The sequence below is a fragment of the Sycon ciliatum genome, chromosome 10 (genome assembly GCF_964019385.1).
Source record: "Sycon ciliatum chromosome 10, ocSycCili1.1, whole genome shotgun sequence".
NCBI classification, from domain to species: domain Eukaryota; kingdom Metazoa; phylum Porifera; class Calcarea; order Leucosolenida; family Sycettidae; genus Sycon; species Sycon ciliatum.
The window spans coordinates 15,242,771-15,267,041 of record NC_088652.1 but is presented as its reverse complement, the minus strand read 5'-3'; the positions used below and the strand labels follow the sequence as shown (position 1 = coordinate 15,267,041).

Genomic DNA, 24,271 nt, shown 5'->3' with positions numbered 1-24,271 from the left:
CTCCTCAATCGACTCTACGCTTCGAGCTAGATGCATCCGTGGGTTATTGCCCAACTAGAACTGTAGCCCTCACATGCCCCAGGTCGCGAGGAGCTAATCACTTTTGTCAGCAGAACTCCTGCTCGGGACTCCACACATTTATTCCGTCCGATGTCATCCCCGCTGCGAGTGGGGAGCTTCATGCCCACGATAAAAGAGCATGTCATGATATTTGAATCCTTCATCAAAGAAAGCTATTCGAGCTCAAAACGACACAAGACAATGGCCATGATAAAGATACTCGTACAGATCGCGATGTGACTGGCCTCCAAAAGTGCTGCAAAAGACTTGAAGTATTTTTCAAAACAAGATTGTGAAAAAAAGCTGAGCACTCGAGTGCGGCGAACACGGCCAAACGCCATGTTTTCCTTGGTAACAATTATCACCATGGCGAGTTGTAGCGCTGATCTTGAAGTACAGCGGCACCAGAAAAGTGTCCTTATTCTACCTGAGTTCACAATCAGTATGTGAATGCTGTTACATGTATCATGGTGTTCCGTCAAAATCTGTTGCAGACTATCCTGTCAAGCATGTCCATCACCAGGAGAACAGATAAATCACCTCTCCTTCTAATGCTGCTATTGCTGCTGTTGCAACTACACAACCTCAATAAAGTCACGGAATGCTGGAAATGAAGTACCTGAACAGTCAAAGCATTTTACTATATTAGTTGGCTATTGATATCACATGGAAACAATTTTTGGTGGCTCCAAACACACTGATCTTTTAGAATTGTAAAAAAAAGAACAATTCATTAACCCTTTGTGCGCTCAACGAGCGATTTCGCTCGTTTCAAATGCGCGTCACATTTTTGATCGTCGCGCTTGACTGGTTTACCGCATCGCGCCGAGACTTCACCACCGCGTACCTGAGAAAATTTCCGTGACGTAGGTACTAAACATGATGTAGGTCGCCACTAAAATTTTTTTGATAGCACGCTTTGAAAGAGCCTTTGCAATTATGTCAAAATTAGAATTTGGACTTATCCAGCAATGGATGCAGACGAGGCGCTTCGCCTAATACAAGACGCGGACCAAGCAGATCTCCCAGTAGAGGATATCGCTTGCTCTTCAGGCGACGAGGTAGGCGACTCGGACAACGATTTTATTTCGTCTGACGAGGAAGATCGCCTGAATGACGATCTCTTTTCCGACTTGGAGCAAATAGGATCCGATTCGGCTGACGATATCGCTATTCCTGTTCCCGTCGCTGCTCGTGGACGTGGCGCTGGACGAGGCAGAGGCCAAGCAGTAGGTGTCCCCGCGCGTGGAAGAGGGCGAGGACGTGGAGCTGCGACAGGGCGAGGACATTGAGTTGCGACAGGGCGAGGACGTGGAGCTGCAAGAGGGCGAGGACGCGGAGCTGCAAGAGGGCAAGGACGAGGACGTGGTATACAGTACGAAAATTGTAGTGGCTATGATGATGTTGACCAGCTGCAAACCAATACACCTGAGTTCAACATAACTGGCACTGGTTTGAACCTACCTGATAATTTCGCTCCAACATGTGAACTTGATTTCTTCAAACTATATTTCCCGGACGAAGTTGTGGATTCAATTGTCAAGTTTACAAATTTGTATGCGCACGAGCATATCGCTGAAAAAAAGACGTACCAGACGGATGGTGTGTGGAAGGAGACCAACCGTAATGAGTTTTACGGCCTCCTTGCATTTCTCTTCTTCCAGGGATTTCATCCTCTGCCTGCGACGAGGGACTACTGGCGCGTTACGTCGTTGTACAACGGAAACTATGCACGCTGCATGATTCGAACCTACCGGAGGTACTTAGCGCTGATGTGCTTCATCAAGATTGTGGACTTCAGGGCAGAGGATATAAATGATCGACTTCGTAAGGTGCGATACCTTCACGACCATCTGCAGGCGGCCTGCAAGCGTTTGTTCATCCCTGGCAAGTGCGTTAGTGTTGACGAGCGCATGGTCAAGTGCAAGGGACGCGCTCCTTTTACGCAGTATATGCCCAAAAAGCCTGTCAAATGGGGCTTCAAGGTCTTCGCTGCCTGCGACGCCCAAAGCTCCATTGTTGTAAACTTTGAAGTTTACACAGGCCAGCAACCTGGAGGTGAAAATGGCCTGACTCATGCTGTGGTGATGCGGCTGGTCAGTGACGTGCGCGCCGGAAGTGTGATCTACACGGACAATTTTTACACTTCCGAAACCCTGGCCACATCTCTTCGTACCAAGCAAATATCGTTGGTTGGCACCGTCCGCGCGAACCGCACTGGATTTCCAGCCGTATTGCGGACCGACATGAAACAGTTCGAGAAACATGCAGAGCGAGGTGCAACACGCTATGTTCGCAACGGAGATCACCTGTACCAGCAATGGAAGGACAAGCGGTGTGTGTCAATGTACAGCAACATACATCAGGGCCATGAGCATGACACAGTAACAATAAATGTCAAGATTGATGGTGCACACCAGCAAATGGAAGTGCAGAGGCCAATGTGCATCAGAGACTACAACAGCAGCATGGGTGGAGTCGACACGTTCGATCAGCTGATCGAAACGCACCGTGTGCTTCGCAAAACGAAGAAATACTGGAAGAGTCTCTTCTTGGATATGGTCGACGTGTGCGCTGTCAATGCATACCGCCTCTTTCACTTGTGGCAGAGCCAGCATCCAGGGGTGATAAGTCGACGATGCAACTTGCAGCACTCGGATTTCCGCTGTAACCTCATCCGGCAGCTGTCATCGATTGATGAGCATGCACCGCCACCGAAGCGCTCGTATCGCCCAGTGCCTGTTCCGCAGGATGTCCAGGTTCCTGTTGCTCAGCTTCACATACCTGGAGTGAGGAAAAGGAAGAACTGCAGAAACTGCACAGAAGTGGGTAACAAGCAGCACCAGTGTGTAACCTACTGCACTACGTGCGATGTTCACCTCCACATCACGAGCGACCACGACTGCTACGCCGCTTACCATGCACGCCACTTCCCGTGAAGGATATCTTATCTCAGTGCTGTGAGTTTCTATCTTGTCTACTGTATATTTGTACATAAAAGTATGGTTTCATTTCCTTCCTATGGTGCGCTCTGTAAATAACGCGGCTATACACTTGATTATGACAATATGTGCCTAATATGGCAACATTGGTAACCATGGCAACATTCTAACATAGTTTTTTGGATTCAGCCGAACGATTCCATTCAGAAAAACACAACTTCTAATTACATATTCTCAAAAACTGTGGAGTTACAGGGGATTATTGTCGGAATGGAAAATTTGGTCATTTTCTCCGAAACCAGTGGACTCACAAAGGGTTAACATGACTCTTGACTGTAGAATGCATTTCTACATGGTCAATATTGGTCAGATGGCCGTGAAACGAAGTCACAATACTCTACAACGGCTAGACATCAATTTGCAATAAAAAAATCAATTTCACCAAAACAGCCCCGAAGGTCGATTTTCTCAGATATTGGGCCATATGGTAACTGCGTGCTGCATGTAGCAGGCGTATCGGGTTGCCCGGTGAGTGCAGTGTGCACCTGCAGACGTGTACGGCAGTGCATACGTTGCATATGTTTGCACGTGCCAAAGGTAAAAAAGGACATGCCTATGTATACTTAACATGAGGAAATGAGCAGTAGGAGTCTGTGATGAGTGCTAACAAGGGTTAACTGCATTAACCCCACATCATAGTGAGTTGGGCACTACATTTGTGGAGTACGAAAAGGACGACGGCATATTATCCAGAGACAACAATGGACAACGGGAATAGTTAGATGGGACAACATGTATTAGGGAGACGAAGTGACAGAGACCAAGACGAACGAAACGACTACATTGTGGCAGAGAGAGACAAGAGCTAGAGATCAAGTGTGAAGATAAAGGGCCTGGGTAGGTATGGCAAATATGGGCGCGCAAGTAGCTACCCAGGCCAACAGAACAAAAAAGTGGCAAAAGGAGAAAAAAGGTGAATACGACGTAGTATGGGGTGCATGCAGGCCAGCTTGGAAAAGGTTGTACTTGAGGAGGTACCTAACACACCTCCCCTGCGCAAGAAATAAATAAATAAAGAACAAAGTATTCCAGAACGTTTTCTTGTCACAATTATCAATGGAATTTGTGACTAAAGAGAATGATGAAACTACAATAGGACTTATACACTTGGAGTGAAACAGCGAGGATACAAGCATAGTAAGAAATATAGCACAAACCTAGGAACAATTTGCACAGGTAATAAACTATAGGTGAGGTGAGAAATGATAGGAAATTCAGCAAGTGCAGTGTGACAATAGACATGCATGTGCAAGTGTGTGTGAGTGCGAATTTACTGGAATAGCGTAAGTGCGGTGACATTTTCTTTTTGTTTACAAAGATTTGGATCACGGATGCGAATGTAGACTGCTTCTAGAACTTTCAACTGCTTGAAACTACTTGCAGAACGAACAACACTGAACCAAGAATCATCATAACTTTCACGACACACGGGGTTAGACAACAAATGCAATTTAATTGCCGAAGTATTCTTCTTCTTCTCACCGCTTCCACCTTCACTTGGTTTCTGACCGCCACCGTCCTTCACACCATCTGCACCATCATCGTCATCATCGTCATCGTCCTCTTCATCATCGCTGCCACCTTCACCTGTCGTCGGCTCTCCCAGCAACTGACCACCGTGTTCCTCATCGTCACTGCACACATCGCTTCCACACTCCTCCTCCAGCTGCCGTCGCGTTCTCTTCCTGACCGGTCTTCCCTTGCCATTGCCAAACACCTGGCAGTCGTCAACTCTTCCGCTGGCATCATCCATATCCGGAGAGTTTCGATGCATCTTTCCAGTAACCTCTGCAAACCGAGCTGCCGCCAGCCGTTTGCTCCTTCTCAGCTTTGGTGAGTTGCGGTTGTATGCGTCCGGCGTACTATTCCAGTAAATTCGCACTCACACACACTTGCACATGCATGTCCATTGTCACACTGCACTTGCTGAATTTCCTATCATTTCTCACCTCACCTATAGTTTATTAACTGTGCAAATTGTTCCTAGGTTTGTGCTATTTTTCTTACTATGCTTGTTTCACCATTCTCTTTAGTCACGAATTCCATTGATAATTGTGACAAGAAAACGTTCTGGAATACATTATTCGTCCCCATGGTTGTGATATGAGTGCGCATTTAGTTATATTCATTGCATTATTAAGATTATTGTTTCCACATCGCCTTTTTACAAAGAACAAAGTGTCTGTATTGTTTGCTGCAAACAGTGGTCAATACCTCAAAAAGGGGCAGAGCTTACCACACAGGGAAGAACAACAGTGACCAAAATCCTTCTCGTGACTCCGAGTTTCGTGTTTCAAAAAACACTCATCAGACGATAAACCATAATGATGCTATTCGCTAGTTATCTAGGGTGATTGTAAGGTGATTGTACCGTAGACTAAGGCAGTGCCGCAACCACGAAGCTTGAGGGGATAACATCAGCACTAAAATACACTGTGCGTAATATGAGAAATAAAGAAAATAGCTGACCTGCAGGACTTGGACGAGACGAGATTGACATTGAAGAGACGAGGTTGACATGGACGAGACGAGGTTGATATAGATGAGACGAGGATTCCTGAGGACAAGACGAATGGCAGTTGAGGACTACTGTGCATGGGATATCATGCTCTACCGACTGAGATAGCCGGCAGAGAGAGACAAGACCTAAAGATCAACTGTGAACGAGAAGATAAAGGGCCTGGGTGGCTATGACAAATATGGGCGGCCGCGCACAAGTAGCTACCCAGGCCAACAGAAGAAAAGGTGACAAAAGGAGAAAAAAGGTGAATACGACGTAGTATGGGGTACATGCAGACCAGCTTGGAAAAGGTTGTGCGGGAGGAGGTACCTAACACATTTATATCCAATATAGATACTTTTCTGATGGATAACGCATAGGAGTGTCTCGTCATGTGTGTTACCTGTACACGGGCCGTCGACCTTCCTGTTCATTACGCTGCCTGTAAAGGACATCTGGAAGTCGTCAAGTATCTACTAGATCTCCAACCCGACACGATCTCTGTGAAGGGCAATCTCCATCATTGACTCTCCTTGCTGTAGTCAGTTACTCCTACGGCACTCTTCTTGCCAATGAGGACAACTGTACTAGCTATAATATAGCTAGCACAGTAGTCCTCATTATGTCAATTGCTGGGGAGTATCAGGCCGAAACAGCAACCCCACCGATTGATTTACTCCAAAGGTACCTGTGACTATTGGTGACTTTGCTGGCCGGCACTGATAGCTGCACAAAGCACCTCCATTATGCATTCGGTTCACATAAACATTGGTCTCAATCATTTCTGATGTAACCTCATGGACACACTCATCATCAATTCAACACCTGTCAACAGGTATGTTTTGGAGTGTGCAGAGATGTCCATAAAATGATTCAAAAGAGTTCTTAGTATTGTATACTTGCGCCCATCATATGCCCCTCAACCCACAAGAGGAATATTGCAACATTACTTTGGCTCAAAAAGAATGCAAACTAACCAATCTCATCCCCAGCGCTAAAGCATGTATTGGGTTTTTCCAGCACTAGCTTGTAAACAATTGACTTATCACTATGTTGTATATGAGACTGCCTCACTTCATAGTGGATTGTGCATTATACCCAGTATAAGTACTTTTCTGATGGATAACGTGAAGGAATGTCTGGTCATGTGTGTTACCTGTACACAGAACGGTGACCTTCCTGTTCATGACACTGCCTGGAAAGGACATGTGGAAGTCGTCAAGTATCTACTGGATCTCCAACCCGATACGATCTCTGTGAAGGGCATGGTAAGTTAAGAGAGCATGTCTGAGAATACCAAAGTATGTGTGCAAGTGGATCTCTTCGATTTCGCTCAAAATTTGCAGGTAGGTTCCCTTTGGGGTGTGGATCGATTGCGCAAAGCCCTTGAAAAGGTTTCTGAAGGGAACCTTGAAATTTGCATACCCCTCAAAAATGGCCGAAATATCACATTATTTATGGGTCTAGAAACGAGTCACGCCACAGCGTATCCGAACAAGCTATGAACAAAACTCCATCAAAACAACATTGCCTCACTTTAGAAGAGTTCCTGGAGCAGTACCGCTTAGCCACGCCAGGATCCCAGAACACGAGGTCCATCACCCCCTGACGCCACAAATGATCGTCTTGAAAATAGCCAATTTACAAGCGCTGGCAAAACAGCCAGCTACGTCCTCAATTGGCCAGAACTATACACCGGCAGATAGTAGAACACCTCTTCTAGCGCTGAGGACATGTCCCCCATCTTCCTTTTGGGGTTTTCTTGAAATAAACTTTTTTGAATTTTTCAACTCGACCATGCTGAAATACGGCCAATGTCATACCTGCGCAGGAAAGCTCGCCCCTCCGCGACGTCTCCTCAGCAATTTCTACTCTAACACTACTCCCAAGGCCGCAGAACAAAGTGTATTGTTGACTCTGACAAGGAAAAGCAGCGGTGATCACTTGTCACTGCAAACGACAAGCTTCTCCTTGCGCCACCAATAATTTTTTGTGCGACTGTTGATGCAAAAGTGACTGAAGTCCTGAGCGCAGTTTTTAAATTTTATTGCAAGATGCACGGTGAGATCGCGTGCTCTGTGACGTAGAATGACGCTTCCTGGATCACGACACGCGCCCATCGATCGTGAACGTGTCTGGAACGCTACTCAGAACAGACCATGATGGCAGAGGTAAGATGAGCTGTATTTCCTGCTTGATCTGCTGAGAACCCCCAGAAACTGTCCTAGGAGTGTTGCAATGGCAGCAAGCCGTTGAAATATGCCCCTCATACAGCATGCAGAGTTATTCATCTTTCACACTTACCTCCTGCAATCCCGAACATAGTCCAACAGTAAAAGTCCCTTGTTTTCATGTCGATGCTCGACGAAAGCTGCTAGCTGGGTCGCTTTGTGTTCACTGGCACGCGAGCAGCACTGGCTGCACGCACTTGTCGCGTGAACTGAATGACAGATTTCTTACGTCATAAAGAATGTGATTTCATCATCATTTCACTGGGCTTCGACCTACATGGTCAGGGAAAGTCCCGGTTCGTAGGCCTACAACACGGTCCGCGTGTTCTTGTGCGCAGTAACAACACGAGTGTGATCACTTCCAGACCGACGGGCGTTCAAGGCGAGTAACAAGCGCACTTTACGAAGGACATTAGCCAGGTGACTCTGAAATCTCGTGAGCCGTGATCCACGCGACTTGGCATTCTTGCGTCACAAGGCACGTGATTTCACCGTGCCTCTTGTAGTAAAATTCAAAAACTGCGCTCAGGACTTCAGTCACTTTTGCATCAACAGTCGCACAAAAAATTATTGGTGGCGCAAGGAGAAGCTTGTCGTTTGGAGTGACAAGTGATCACCGCTGCTTTTCCTTGTCAGAGTCAACAATACACTTTGTTCTGCGGCCTTGGGAGTAGTGTTGGAGTAGAAATTGTGGGAGGAGATGTCGCGGAGGGGCGAGCTTTCCTGCGCAGGTATGACTTTGGCCGTATTTCAGCATGGTGGAGTGGAAAAATTCAAAAAAGTTTATATCAAGAAAACCCCAAAAGGAAGATGGGGGACATGTCCTCAGCGCTAGAAGAGGTGTTCTACTATCTGCCGGTGTATAGTTCTGGCCAATTGAGGACGTAGCTGGCTGTTTTGCCAGCGCTTGTAAATTGGCTATTTTCAAGATGATCATTTGTGGCTTCAGGGGGTGATGGACCTCGTCTTCTGGGATCCTGGCGTGGCTAAGCGGTACTGCTCCTGGAACTCTTCTAAGGTGAGTGGCTTGATGGAGTTATGTTCATAGCTTGTTCGGATACGCTGTGGCGTGACTCGTTTCTAGACCCATAAATAATGTGATATTTCGGCCATTTTTGAGGGGTATGCAAATTTCAAGGTTCCCTTCAGAAACTTTTTCAAGGGCTTTGCACAATCGATCCACACCCCAAAGGGAACCTACTTGCAAATTTTGAGCGAAATCGGAGAGATCCACTTGCACACATACTTTGGTATTCTCAGTCATGCTCTCTTAAGCAATCTCCGTCATTGACTCTCCTTGCTGTAGTCAGTTTATCCTACAGCACTCTTCTTGCCAATGAGGACCACTGTGCTAGCTATAATGTCAATTGCTGGGGAGTATCAGGCTGAAATAGGTACCAAACCGATTATTTCCTGCAAAAGTACCTGTGAATATTGGTGACTCTGCTGCCCGGCACTGATAGCTGCACAAAGCACCTCCATTATGCATCCGGTTCACATAACCATTGGTCTCAATCATCATTAACTCTACACCCGTGAAAAGGAATTTGTTTGGGGTGGGCAAAGATGTCCATAAATGATTCGAAAGAGTTCTTAGTATTGTGTACATGCGCCCATCATATGCCCCTCCACCCACAAGAGGAATATTGCAACATTACTTTGGCTCGAAAAGAATGCAAACTAACCAATCTTGTACCCAGCACTAAAGCATGTAGTGGGGTTTTCCAGCTTTAGCTTGTAAACAGTTTTTCAATTGACTTATCACAATGTTATGCGTGAAACTGCCTCACTTCGTAGTGGATTTTGCATTTTACCCAATATAAGTACTTTTCTGATGGATAATGCATAGGAATGTCTGGTCATGTGTGTTACCTGTACACAGGACGGTTTCCTTCCTGTTCATTACGCTGCCGGGAATGGACAACTGGAAGTTGTCAAGTATCTACTAGATCTCCAACCCGACACGATCTCTGCAAAGAACGATGTAAGTTGAGCAATCTCTATCCCTGATTCTCCTTAAGCATTTTTCCAAAACACGGTTTGAGCAATATATTCGATCGCAACAAGTAGCATCTAGTCACTCGCGCCAGGCCAGAGCAACAGAACTTAACCTTACGGATTCCACCATCTGCCAGTAGAGTAGACCATGGCACACCATTCACTCTTGGGTCCATACAATGGCCCTCCCTACATACTAAAGTGATGTAAATATATTTCTTGGTGTATGTGTGTTTGTGTGTGTGTGTGTGGGGGGGGGGGGGGGGGGGGTGTGCGTGAGTGTGTGCGTGCGTGTGTGCATACAGCAAGTGTAGTCAACTCTCTTGGCCGTTCTATGCTGATGTACTCCGTGTTTTGTAGACCACGTGTGCATTGGTGTTCGATTCTCATGGCTTCACAGGTTGTGTTTATTCGGCAGTTATTAATTGCTAGTCTTGATCAGTATCATTCAGATCTTGTCCGCTGTCGTTGCTATAAGTGAAAATCTGTGGGTGCACCTCCAGTACATTTCGCAGATTTTCATGCTTCTCTTGTGAGGGTCGTGTGCTGCAAAACGGGTAACGTTTGGGACAATAAATGTTTGCGTTTTACAAATTGAGACTGGCATGCGCTGATTAATGTTTGCGAGTTGTTCTACAGTCGTTCTACACAGTCGAGTCAGTCCTTGCACTGAACTTTACATGCAGTTTGCACTGTTCAAAGTTTGCGATTCGGGGCTTCTTGCAAAATTCGCAAACATTTTTACGTCGCAATAGTTACCCGTTTTACAGTACATGGTACACGGTGTGTATGCGTGTACATGTGTGTGTGTTTGTGTGTGTGTGTGTTTGGGGGGGGGGGGGGGGGGGGGGTGTATGTGCATGTTTTTGTGTACATGTATATGTAGGACTCAGTATAGAGTCCATGCACTATATGATGTCCAGCACCCTATATAGAGTCCATTGGTCCAAAATCCACTATACAGAGTCCAGGAGTCCACTCAGTTTTGATCAGCTTCATCCTGCCGCGCAATCCCCTATAAGGAGTACACTTTTTCTACAAGTCCCCTATTCACGGTCCAGGAGTCCAGTTTATCCAGTCACGCCGTCCTGTGTGTTGTGCCCGAAAGAGAAAACACCTTTTCAGTTTTGCTTGCCTCATGGCAGCGCATTCCTTTCTTCACTTCAGCCATGACTGCCAGTTCTGCTGTGCAGTTGCTGACAGTGATCTGTCTCGAGGTAACCAAGGAGGATAAGGAGACATTCAAAATCAAATCTGGAAAGCGTCTTGTGGTTCTCTGAAGACGTTTCATCCGTGCGCGGGATGAAAGCAGAAATTGGAACGAGAAAAGTTCAGCACAGTTCAAATCTGACGAGTCAGGTACACTGACGCTCTCTTTCGTTCGACGCCACAAGCATCCCCTGTTTGGCTGGCCATTGCTGCCAGGAAGGCGTTTGAACGGTCTCATCAGAGAGAGGGATGAAAGCAGAAAGCGGAGAATGAGAAAGGTTCAGCACAGGTCCAATCTGACGAGTCAGATACACTGACACTCTCTTTCGTTCGACGCCACAAGGATACCCTGTTTGACTGGACAAGAGCTGCCTGTACCACCGTGTCAAAAGGCTGTCCAACTACATGGCAGGACGATGATTGAGGTAAGGAAGCTTTTACTCGTTTCGATTGGTCTGCTGTTCTGTCGTTATGCTTGAATTTTTTTCCTTTTTCAAGGATCGTATCGCGTTTTTGTTTGATGTTGCTTGAATGAATGCCATAAAAGTAATCAACCACTTCGTAATAGTCCTCAAGGACTGCAAGGACTTTGCATCAATCGTATCCGATGGTCTAGCTATCATCAATTATTATTTCATTTCATGAGAAAAGTATTTTTATCCCTGTGATAATTATGTGAACTCCACGACACTCTTCCTCTACTACTAGGCTCTAGTATGATGTGAAATACAATGGGATCCACAAACGCAGTGCCATTGTACCGTAGTAGTAGTAGTATGTCACAAACATGATTGTGTCAGTGAAACTGCCTCGTGACAACAAATCTTTGCATTTCCATTTTGGGGAGGACTGACTGACTGCAACGCTGTACAGATTGTTTAACCCTTTGTGGGTCTTACTCAATGTATGTGAGGGGTGGTCATGCAAACACGCGTACAAACAACGAGCCATAACTCAAGTTCCGTGAGTTGTAGGTATGGGTAAACTATATATTTTCAAAATCTGTATGCCTGGACGCGTCCAGAAAACACAAATATGACTATGTCCAGGCAAGGATATGACCCGTGGTAGCCCTTCAAGTTGAGAGAAAATACAATTGCGAACAAAAAACGCACAAAAATCACAGCACGAAGTGCATACCAAGTTCGTGATGGAGCTGAAGTCCTATGATAAACAATCAGGTAAGCGCTACGTCTTGGTGAAGAATATATGCTCCTAATTCCATCCTTGAACTCCAATACCTCGCCATCGGCGATGCACCAGCAGCAACAGTTCCACAATATCACAATTTTGGTTCGTTCACCTCAGCGCCGCTCGCGTCAGATTCACTCACGCTCAGATGAGTACTCAGGCGCGATGTCACGCGTGCCGTGATTCTCACGGCCAGGCGAATCAGCTGATCGCACCTGACAAGTCCTTGTAAGAGTTGCTGTTGCTGTGCTTCCTCGCTGGTTGGTAAATTTGATTTCTTCATTCGGGGACGATTTATTTGAGTTAGGAGGACTCAACGGAGCTCTCTTTCTCACGACATTACACTGGAAATCCTCCAGGGACATCCAGCCTAGACTGGTGCCGTCAGTGTTCTCAGAAAGCTTTTCTGACACGGCTTCAAGAGATGCACTCCCATTCTCGAAATGCGCGCATGGCGGATGGTCGTCTTTTCCAATTTCACCAGACTTCAGTCGATCGATACTGCAAAAATTTGTATGGTAAGTATGGTTGTTTTTTACACCGTTGGAAAGCCTGGGACCTCAGCTACGAGTGGAGCACCATTTTAGTTGTCTCCTAGCAACAAAACTCACAGAAAATGCGATTTTACTGTAAGGGTCACATACGACCCTTACGCTTATGTGAGACCCATAAAGGGTTAAATCATCTCATTTCAATTTAGTTGCAGTGAAGTGAAACACTGTGTACACTACATGTATGGTGGTGTGTCTGTGCGTCTTGAGTGTGCACAAACAATCTTATTCCTCGTATTACTAATAGATTATTGTCCCCACCGTCACCTGTTCACAGGTCTTTGAGTGGATGGATTTTCATTGAGCATCACATTCGTTGAGAACTTGGTAGTTGTGTGCTCCCAAGCATCATTACGGTAATAAGCGTATCCTTGTGCTATCTATTTGTTGCAGGTGTGCTGATCTTCAGAAGCTTGCGGAACTGAGTGCTGCTGAACATTTGCATGGCCATGAGCAATGGTGAAGCTTGCTATTGCACTCTCAGCATGTGCTAGTATTATGCTGACTACTGCACTATGTTATTCTCTTACACTACTACATGTACATGTATGTAAACGTGCGTGCATCCGCCCACGTATGCATTCGTTTCGTATAATTATTTGTTATCCCTCTTGACTTTACGTGTAAAAGGGTGGACGTTTGCAAGGCTGTTGGAGTTGCGTGTGTATTGTGTCTCTACTCTTTTCTTGATGTTTTCTTGGCGTTGCATAAGTTTGTGTGTGTGTGTGCGCGCGCGCACAAGAATTTGAAAACAAATAATTAATCCTTGTCTCCCCATTATTCTCTTTCGATTCTTTTTTTTTTCTCGGTATTTTCTTGGCGTTGTGTGTGTGTGTGCATGTGTGTGTGTGTGCGTGCACAATAATTTGGCAACAATACATGATTGAGATAATTTGCAGCGTCTGCGAAGAGACCACTAGATTTGAGGATGGTGTTTGTAGGGTTTTTCATGTAATGAAGTGGATGCAGTGGCGCCTCAATACTTATTTTTTATCTTGAGAAGGGAATGATGTAAAGGATTAAAGGGAGAGGCCGTTTTCTGGTTAATATTCACTGCTTACAGCAGATCCTATGTCTAATTTCAAACTCTGGATAGGGGATGCCTATATGGCTGGACTTTATACAGGGAGTGTTGTCCACATAAAGACTCTTAATAGTTGATTTCAAAGTTTGGACTCCATACAGTTGATTTTGGACCAATGGACTCTATATAGGGGTGAAGCCAATTGGCTGGATTCTATAGAGGGAGTGATGTCCATCTACACTTTGAGCTCACAGTTGATTCCAAGTTTGGACTCTGTACAGTGGATTTTGGACCAATGGAATCTCTATTATAGGGGTTGGACATCATATAGGGGCTGGATGCTCTACTGAGTCCAACATATATATTAGGGCTGAAACGATTATATCGGTTATCCGTCTAATTGATCATAAAGCGGGATTCACAGAAGCATTTTTGCGATGCGACACACGATGTGACGGCCGCGAAACCGGGAAATCCCCTAATCGCAGTCATCTCGCAGCCCACGCAATTGCCGCAACTGGGCCATCGCAAAAGTTGAACTCGGCTCAACTTTTGCGCTGCGACAAACGATTTGGTGTACGATTTTGACGTTTTCTACAGCAAAGTTGTACAAAGGTTCAAGAGTTGCCCGTAAATTTGTACAAGTTGTACCAAACCGCGCGAATACCATGGTACGTAGCCACCTGCATTGAACTTCGCGACAAATCAGCAAGGTATCGTCGCATCTCAGACTTCCTCTGTGAATGGTATTTCGCGAGTTCGCATCACACGCCTTCGTCGCAGATCGCGTCTCATCGCCCATCGCATCGCAAAAAAAGCTTCTGTGAATCCCGCTTTACAACGAAGCGATTTCGATTATGCTGTCTATTTCGATTATGCGATTCTAAAAAAAATAAAAAATAAAAAAATAAAAAAATAAAAAAACGTGTAAAAGATGTCATGCACATGACTGTACTACGTAGTAGTAGGATCCGATAATGTTACGTACATAAGTCACCGGAGGATGTACCCAGTGTGCTGACGGTGCTCAACACCACGAAGACACAGCGTTTTTTGCCAGCCAGCTGGCCTCTGCGTACACCGCAGACACACCCACACATAACAGAAAGATACAGATCACAGTAGTAGTGTGGTTTTTGTTCACAGTAGTGTGGTCTTTGTTCACTCACGGTGGAAGATGGAAGAGCGTTAGAATAACCCCGTAAGATAAACGAGCCAAACGTAGCCTGCAGGACCTATCCCGAAATGAGAATAAACGGGAGGGCGGGTGGGAAACTACAACGAAAAGAGAAAGACCACGATGAAGAGAAAAGTTTGAGAACACTGACAAAAAACCAGCTGACGCAATCCTGGTGCCGTAACTATGGTGAAAATGCTGGCAAAAAATACATTTTTCGTTTCATTCGCTACGCTCAGCCAACGAAAAATAACACTCTTTGCCAGCTAGCTGGCCTCTGCGTACACCGCAGACACACCCACACACAACAGAAAGATACAGATCACAGTAGTAGTGTGGTGTTTGTTCACTCACGACGGAAAGGATAGCCGACCCGATAGTCACTTGTGCAGTATAGCGCGAGACACCGACAGCATGTCCTTGAGGGAATCCTCCACATACATGTTCTTACATGTGGATGACTTCCAACCCCCCTTGCCGCTGAAGAAGGCGCTCTGGCACGCCAGCATTGGCCGCTGCCGTTGCTCCCCCAGAGCGGAGACTGTGCGTGCCATACCCTGTGGGGTCTTCACCTACGCGGGCGAGAGCTGTGTGAATCAATTCGCGCGCCCGGGCGTATGTCATCTTTCCCCGCAGACATGACTGGTGGGTTGCTGCGGAGACCTTGCCAAAGAGAGGTTGAGTGGGTACATGCCGTGGTCTCTCCAAGAAACCCTCTATGACCGACACAGGACATGGTTTAGTAGCCTGCTGCTCCAGTCGACTCACCATGACCACATCGCCCTGGCGCAACTGGTCGTTCTTGCGTTGTCGCAGGTGGAGGGACATGTGCGTGCCACAAATGGAGATATCCTGAGGCGTGAGGCGTTGTAAATCGTGCCAGCGAAGCAGAGCAGTGAAGCCGAGGACAAACAACGCTGCGGTTTGCCAGTCCTGCAACGGGGCGGTAGGGATAGCCAGTGTGGCGACGACCTTGTTGAACACCACCGACCTCAAAGGTGAGCGGCGATTGATTGGTCGGGCACAAATACGTCTTGCAGCAGTGAGCAATTGTCTCACCACGCTATGTTGGGTGGGATCCTGGCAATCTGCCTTACAATGCACCCAGAGCAATGCCGCCACAAATTGTTTTATTGTCCCCATGGTACACTCTGACTACAATAACTTCACCATGTATAAGCACACGCTGGTGGGTGCCGCTGGGAGTGACGTAACTTGACACGGTACGGCCCACTTTTCCCATCGGTGTAACGCGCGCTGGTACGCAGACGCAGTGGAGCTAGCAACATCCTTCCAAATCACTGTCCTTAGCATGTCCGCCAGAGGTTTCAGGGACGGTTGTGTCACAGCGTCCACCTCGACCCAGAACGCGGACGGGCCTGACAAGAATGACACACTGAGAAGCAAAAATTGGCAGAAACACGCAACCCAGTCAGCAAAAACACAACAACAACAACAACCATGGGTCCTCATTAATGGCCACTGTAAACGGGTCCCATGCATGATAGCAGCTCATTCCGTAGACTTCCGAGCCACGAGCAAACCCGACCCCGCAGACAACAGCATCCCGTAGCATATTGTCCCCTTGGGCAAACACATGCACAACCTAACCACTAAGTGGGGATGACCAACCCGCTCCCAGGGAGCTCCAGGCCTGCCTCTCATTGGCATGCAGATAACCCAGTGTCCCGTCGCACATTGCCCCCTTGGGAAAACACATGCACAACCTGCCCACCAGGTGGGAATGACACACACGCTCCCAGGGAGCTCACGCTCTGCCTCCCATAGGCATGCAGATCACCAAGTGTTGCACGCCTTTGCTCCCAGGGAGCCTCACACACAAATGCATGCCCTCCATAGACTGTAGTGACAGCACTCTGCTAGCACTCATTTGCGCATAGGATCAAGCCCAGCCCATATAAATCTACACCATTACTTTCCAAGACAAGAAAAGTCCAATAAATATGCCTCCTCCAAGGCCAGGGAACACTAACAACAAAACAAAAAACAAAAATATAGGGAACAATATAGACCAAAGAACAAGAAACGGCAAACGAGAGACAGACCAAATAAGATAGAAGCAAGAATGTGCAGCATGCTACTAGAAGACTAAGCTGGCACAACATACCATCCTATGGCAAAATTGATTCTATGGACGTGTCAGACAGAAAGGGTCAGTGTTTGAGATGGCCAACGTTCATGGGTTATGCGCCCGGCATGACGTCATCGAGCAGACCTGCATGAAGACAAATTGGAAAGGCGGCGGGTCTGGACCAAACAGGCATTTTGGTTTGGACACATGCTGGAAAGCACCAAACGGCAAGGACACGATTTCCGAGTCCGTAGCGAGATGACAAGGGCCATTTTCCGGCATCCACACAGGCCACCACGGGGCCGACGGCCAGAATGGGAATGCCACTACAGCGTGGCAGGATACATCGGCGAGGAATGCACAAAGGTCACCCAGCAGCGCCGGCGGCGGTAGACACCAGTTGACCTCACCTTCCCAGGCTTGAGTGAAACAGTCCACAGCTTCGCACCCTGGTGACCACCACTTGGAGTTGAAGCGGGGTAGTTGCGCTGATAGGTGGCTTGCAAAGCGATCCACCGTCAAGGGGCCCCATTTGGCGTTAAAATGGCGAAATAAAGATGGCTCCAACTGCCAGTCATTATCATCAATGATTCTCGACAAGTGATCCGCTGTGACATTGAGGTCCCTCGGGACCCACTGCGCAAACAGACGTGCCTTAATCGTGGTGGAAAACCGAAATATAGCAACAACTTTTTCCTGCAACTCAACCTTGCCGCTACCGTTACACAGGATCCTGACTACATTCTGGTTGTCAGTGTTGATGCAGATCTGGCGTTGTGCAATGTGAGTGCGAAGTGAGACCAAAGTGTACCGGACTGCGAGGAGTTCCCGCAAAGTGGAGCTACTGGTCCTGGCACTAGAGTGAAATGGCCATTCGCCTCGGGCAACCGCAACACCATCATGTAAACAGAACCCACCCCACCCTGGTTCCCTGGCATCTGACCACGTCAGAGATATGATGCGCGGTCTGCAGGGCCAGATGGGCTGTCCATGGAAACTGTGAAAATGTTGCCGCCAAAATGCAATATCTGCCTTGACCAATGGCGTAATAGTAGTGTAGGCGTTCCAAGACTCCAAGACTCGGCAGAAACATCAGCGATCAGTGTGTGTAGTGAACGAGTTTGGAGACGCGAGATGCTACCGAGTGCCATCCACATCGATACAATGGATCCTGCCAGTCTCGCCAGGTAACTAACCGGAATCCGCTCAGATGAACCATGCAGCCGCTCAAGAATCGCTAGTAATCTGTCAACCCTGGTTGGGGAGGCACGGATCCAGTTCTCTGTACTGTCAACTATGTGACCGAGCGTTTCGATTTTTTGCTTAGGGTGAAAGTCACTCTTAGATTCATTTACCAACCAACCCGCACATGTTAGGTCTACCCGGACAATGTCAACCATCTGACGGGCTGCCACTAGCGGAGATGCATCGCCCATACCATCATCCAAAAACATGAAGATTCTGAGACCCTTGCTGCGCCAATGGGCAACAAGTGGTCGCAGGACCTTAGTGAACACAAACGGGGCTGGTTTCAGACCAAACGGTAAAGCAGCAAACCGGAAATATCGAACTGTGCCATCAAGAGGCCAAGAAAAACCAAGGTATTTCCTATGAGCTTCGGCCACCGAGATATGGTGATACCCATCTTTCAAGTCAATTGTGAACATAAAGCACTCGGACTGAAATAACTGGGGAATGACACGAAGATTTTCAAACGAGAAATGCATATCAGCTAGGAATTGATTAACATACCGCAGATCTAATATTAGGCGCAGCTTCCCATTTTTCTTTGGAAGCACACCCAAAGGACTGACCACAACTAAGCTGGCCAGTGGGGCTTCCTCAACGGCACCCGAAAAATATAAATCCCGTATATGGGAGGACACAAACTCAGCATGGGAGAAAACAGAAGGGGAATTACAGATGATCTTTGGAGGAGGAAGGGCAGTGAAACACAAAAAATAACCACACTCAATAATCTTCAATACAAACTCTGACGCACCAATACCACGCCAAAAACTAACACATGGCTTAAGCCGCCCGTGCACACTTATCTTATTGTGGGTGCTGGGCTGGCATGAGGGCTGCTGCCGCTGGTGAAGCACTAAACATGCTGGGGCCGCCGAATGGCCCATTGGCTGCTCCACCAAATCACGGTTGGTGACGCCATGGACCACGCTGCTGGCTGGGGCATACTCTGGCCATGTGACCCACCTGTGCACAGGCATAGCAGGTGACTCCCGCAGAGCCCAGAACTCTGCCTCCGTCTCCGAACGCCCCGAAGCCAGTGTTTCTTCGGCCGAACTGTGCAGGCGGCCGCAACATATACTACTGGCTGGGGGTGCGAAAATTCCGCTGCTGATGCTCCCGCGTGCTATCAGGACGTGCTGCTGTCCGCCGTGCTGTTGCAGCCGCCTCAGCAATCCTCTTGTCATCTGCCAACCCCTTCACCCAGCACACCGTTTTCATATACTTCGACTGTTTTCCAATCGTAAGGGTCCGCAATCCGGAGATGATTCTGGCGGAGAGTCAGGGTCGCCTTACTTTTTGCTAGGTATGCAGCCGCGTCATGACCTGATGGCAGTTGAGTGAGCGCTCCCTCCACGCCATCGAGCACAGTTTGGTTTACGTCGAATTGTTTTTGCAGGCCAGCTTGCTTCAACGTGACCTGGTTCGACTTGGAGGCTGCCAGCTCATCCCGCGTAGCCCTCGTCTCTCTCTTGACATCCTGGATCTCCTCTGACAGCTGTCCGAAGGCCTGCGCGAACCAAGCTGGCGGGGAGCCGCCAACCTCCAGGGAATCCACCATGACAGGATCCGGAGCAGGTACTTGCTCCTCGACGTTGCCAGCACGGATACACTTTCGGGCCGTGCCCACAGCTCCAGGTGAGGTGGACCGGGTCCGCTTTTTGTCTGGGCGGAACTGGGATTTGAACCAGGGGTGCAAGCAAAACGCTTGCCAGCGAGTTTTTACTTCTCGTTTGTGGCATGGTCAAACTCTTCCACGGACGAACAAAAATGCAAACTAAAAGAGAAAAAGAGAAAGACCACGATGAAGAGAAAAGTTTGAGAACACTGACAAAAAGCAACTGACGCAATCCTGGTGCCGTAACTATGGTGAAAATGCTGGCAAAAAATTACATTTTTCGTTTCATTTGCTACGCTCAGCCAACGAAAAATAACACTTTCACCCTAAACCTCGTTTTCGCAGAAGTTGGGCCATATGACGATAGTGTAGATTTAATAATAATACAAGAAAGACGAAGCAAACTCTAAGAGCACCAAAGAAAAACTGTACCATTAACAAGAAAGCCACCATGACAAGGCTACCTCTTGCCCAGAGGAACAGTCCCGAAAAGGTGCTAGGAAACCAGAAAAGGATACAAGAAAAGAAACAAGTGCAAATTTTCCGTACTGCACCGAACGTGTATGATGGTGCGTGAGACATAATTCAAAAATGGCGTTGCTGCGAATGCACACTTCGGCAGCTGGCACATGGCAAGAAAGAACGAAAGTAATTCGAAAACAGTTCGAACACAACGAAGAAATAAGTTTGAGAGAACAATAAATTTATCAAGTAGAACAATGTCTGAATCTGCCCGGGGGGGGGGCTTGCACGCAGCACTGGGTGACAGTTAGCGCTGACAGACAAAAGAGAAAGAACTAACGGAAGAAGAGAAATACTACAGCGCTAGGGAACGAAGATCAAACGGCAATCCAGTAAGTCATAACATTCGATTACACTCAACCTGTCACAATCAATACGCTTGCCACTTAAATACTACTCTGACACTGCTCTGAGCACGCAGCACGGACATGGTACATGGATTTACCACAGAAGTCTGCAGTTTCACAGCAGCAGTCAGCAGATATTGATGTGCAGATTGCGTGGTGAACATTTGTCCACGAGTGGAGAGAACCCAAATGACCCACCAACCAGTACACTCGAGAAAAAGACTGCCAATCGGTTCAGTCAGGGTTGTATCATAATAATAGTTACAGTTCGCATGTCACTCATGGAAGGATCCATGGGCTTAACGCATCTGTCAACGAAATCCAGGCAGAAGAGCCGACAAAAGGCATCTCATTATTGTTAGAACGTATCGCAGTAAGAACAACTACGCAAGCGCAGCACATTTTTCCACAAGCGTCAGCCATTTTTCCTTGTCTAGAGCCACTTCAAAACAGTCAGAAATATCAATATTGGCGTGCTTTAGATCATTTTTAATATTGTCAATCCATCTGAGATGGGGTCGGCCACGTGGGCGCTTGATGTCCCGGGTATTAATTGCCATCTCCAGTGCTTGATAGGACGCTGAGTCCTATTAAGTGCTGTGATGAAATCACAGCACAAGACGGCCTTCTGCTCCGTGGCGAGCGCATCGTCATTCCACTTTCCATGCGCAATGCCGTGAAAACCAAAGCACACGCCGGTCACATAGGAGTAAAATCATGCATACGGCGAGCCCGTGACCTTGTTTATTGGCCTGGAATGTCGAGTGAGATTCGTCAGTTCGTCATAAACTGCGACACCTGTGCTCGTCATACCAGCAAGCAGCAGCCCAAGACACTCTTCCTACACCCAGTGCCAGATCGCCCGTGGCAGAAAGTAGGAATCGACATCTTTACCATCAAGTCAAGAAACTACTTAGTTACAGTTGACTACCTGAGCAACTTTTACAAGGTTGATTTCCTTCCTGACACTCTGGCCAGCACTTGCATCAGCAAGATCAAGTATCACTTCGCCAGGCATGGGATCCTTGATGTAGTCGTCTCCGACAATGGTCCCCAGTTCTCATGCCGGGAATTTAGCGCCTTCGCCGCGAAGTGGGAATTCTCGCATGAGCACAGCAGCCCAGGCAACAGCAGATCTAATGGTGCTACTGAGGCCGCCGTCAAGGATGCGAAGAAGTTCATGAAGAAGTGCAACGAAGAGAAGTCCGATCCATACCTCGGGTTACTGAATGTGCGCAACACACCCACTGAAGGTCTCAGCACCAGTCCCGTGCAACGACTATTTGGTGGCCAAACCAGAACTGTGCTGCCAACCCTGAATGATCGCCTCAAGCCCGCTGCAGATATGTCAGCCGACATTCAGAAGGAGGAGACCAGAAAACAAAAGGCAGCTGAGCACCTCGACCACCGAAGGAAAGACCTCCGCCACTCACGTCTGGCGCAAAGGTTTTCATTCAACCGATTGACGGCAAGTCGAGAGAATGGCAGCCTGCAGTAATCGCCGGCAAGACGTCTAGCCGCAGTTATGAAGTCTCCTGCAACAGAAGAGTCCTCCAGCGGAATCGACAGTTTATCCGACCCGCACCGCCGACTGCAGCTGACGGACCAGACCGGGCATCATCCACACTGCCGAGCCCGAAGCTACCTGGACCGTCAACGCCTGTTCCCAAGACCACGCCATCCAAGATCCCGGCGTTGGTGCAACGCACACCATCCAAGATCCCGGTGTTGGTGCAACGGTCGCCAGAGTCACAAGGCGCCCGCACTGACATCCAGACAATGCGATCTGGAAGAGTGGTCCGGATCCCTAAGAGTCTCATCATGGACTCCTGATTGATCAGTAGTGCCTGTTTAAGAGTCGTTTCATTATGTATGTGCGTGCTGCATTACATACGCTCAAGCCAGCTCATCATGTTGAGCTATTTCATTTGACTCTTATAATGCCGCCATGCACATGTATTTGATTTGCTCGGACACTCTCTTATTTCAAAGAAAGGGAGATGTCACGTGTACTGCGTTCGCGTACACATGTGTTATATGTGTGCCCCACGCATGCGCAGGTGACGTCATGCGTGGATTGGGTTTTGGCTCTTTGCTGGCATTTCAGGCTTTCGCTAGTCAGTCTGTTCTCTACGCTGCTGGCAACTGTTTTTGCCAATGCTCTGTCCTGAGACTGTTCTTACTACTTCCTGCTATTTTGGTTATAGACTGATAAGACTGATCACGTAACACTTGGGCCTCCCAGTTACAATTGGCGCTTATCTTCACACTTGTCTCAGAAAGGAAATACATATATTTGAAGCATGCCACGATCACAAAGCACTATGCACATGATTATTTATATGTCAGTAAGCAACTCAGCCGAAAATTCAAGCAAGTTATACGTCCTCCTCGCCACTATCATCCCTGGAGGAAGAGCTCAAAACGTTAGATCCGGACAGCTGCTGCACGATAGCTTGTTCCACTTCTCCTCGTCTCGAATCACGCTCACAGCCAGTGCGTGACTGTCACCTCGCCGCTCTGAAGCTGAATGAGACTGCCCGCGTGTTGGCTGTAAGTGGTATCCCCGTTCGTCGCAATAATGCGGCTTCTTTGTTTGAGACAAAAAGGCAACGCCATAACAGTGTCCCTTTTTTCAAATCGTCTCTTGCGCTTGTCGTACTTCCTGATCAGCACCCACGCGAGCCGCTGGTGCTTGTACATGCAGCCCAGTGATAGCTTCCGCTTGATGTAGCACCTGTACTGCACCTAAGTCCTAACGCCTTGCACCATGCTTTTCGGTTAGTTTCCTGAAAGTCCTTTGCACGAGAGTTTCACTCAGGACTTGGTGTTTATTTTGATTAGCTCCTTTGCCCGGTCCTCTGTGAGCTTGAGAGTGTGTCCGCTGGATTGGTCTCACTTTCTGGAGATGTCGACATGAGGTGCACTTTCTTCGTCGGCGATTTGCTGGTGATGAATCTTCACTAGGCGCTGTACTGTGCCAGCACTGAAATTCAAGCTCGCGAAGCGCTTTTTCAGTTTCTCTATGCCTCCCCGCAATAAACAATCCTTGCCACTAGACAGCTCGAAGTAGACAGAAACTGCATTCTCCATCGCTCTGAAATGCGAACACCCCGACCTATTTTACGAACTCGAGCGGAGACTGCGTCGTTTCCTTCGCTGACGGAAGTGTTTGTCGGTGGCAGCTCTGTCAAAAAGATTCAAACGAACCGATCGCAACTTCTGTGGTGGTTTGTGCTGCCATGTCGTCGGATGCAATGATCAATGGTTATGTTTGGATGGTGAATCGGTGGTTTTATGCCGTATGACACAGGCAGAACACTGAAAAATCAAGTGGGAAGATAAGCGCCATTTTTAACTTGGCGGACCAAGTAGTATCATTCAGATCGTGTCCACTATCTGTTGCTATAACTTATAAGTGAAAATCTGTGGGTGCACATCCAGTACATTTCGCAGATTAGCGTGCTTCTCTTGTGACGGGCATCTACATGGTACACGATG

General features: G+C 47.6%; 1 protein-coding gene across 2 annotated transcripts in view; it reads left to right on the top strand.

Annotated features, from left to right (window-relative positions):
* LOC135825830 (uncharacterized) overlaps positions 1–24,271 on the top strand; it is a 161,500-nt gene that overhangs the window by 29,628 nt on the left and 107,601 nt on the right. For both annotated transcript variants that reach the window (XM_065338461.1, XM_065338459.1), the window contains exons 5-6: positions 6,729–6,830; positions 9,676–9,777. In XM_065338461.1, the coding sequence (XP_065194533.1) occupies positions 6,729–6,830; positions 9,676–9,777 (204 nt within the window). The remainder of the gene's footprint in view (positions 1–6,728; positions 6,831–9,675; positions 9,778–24,271) is intronic.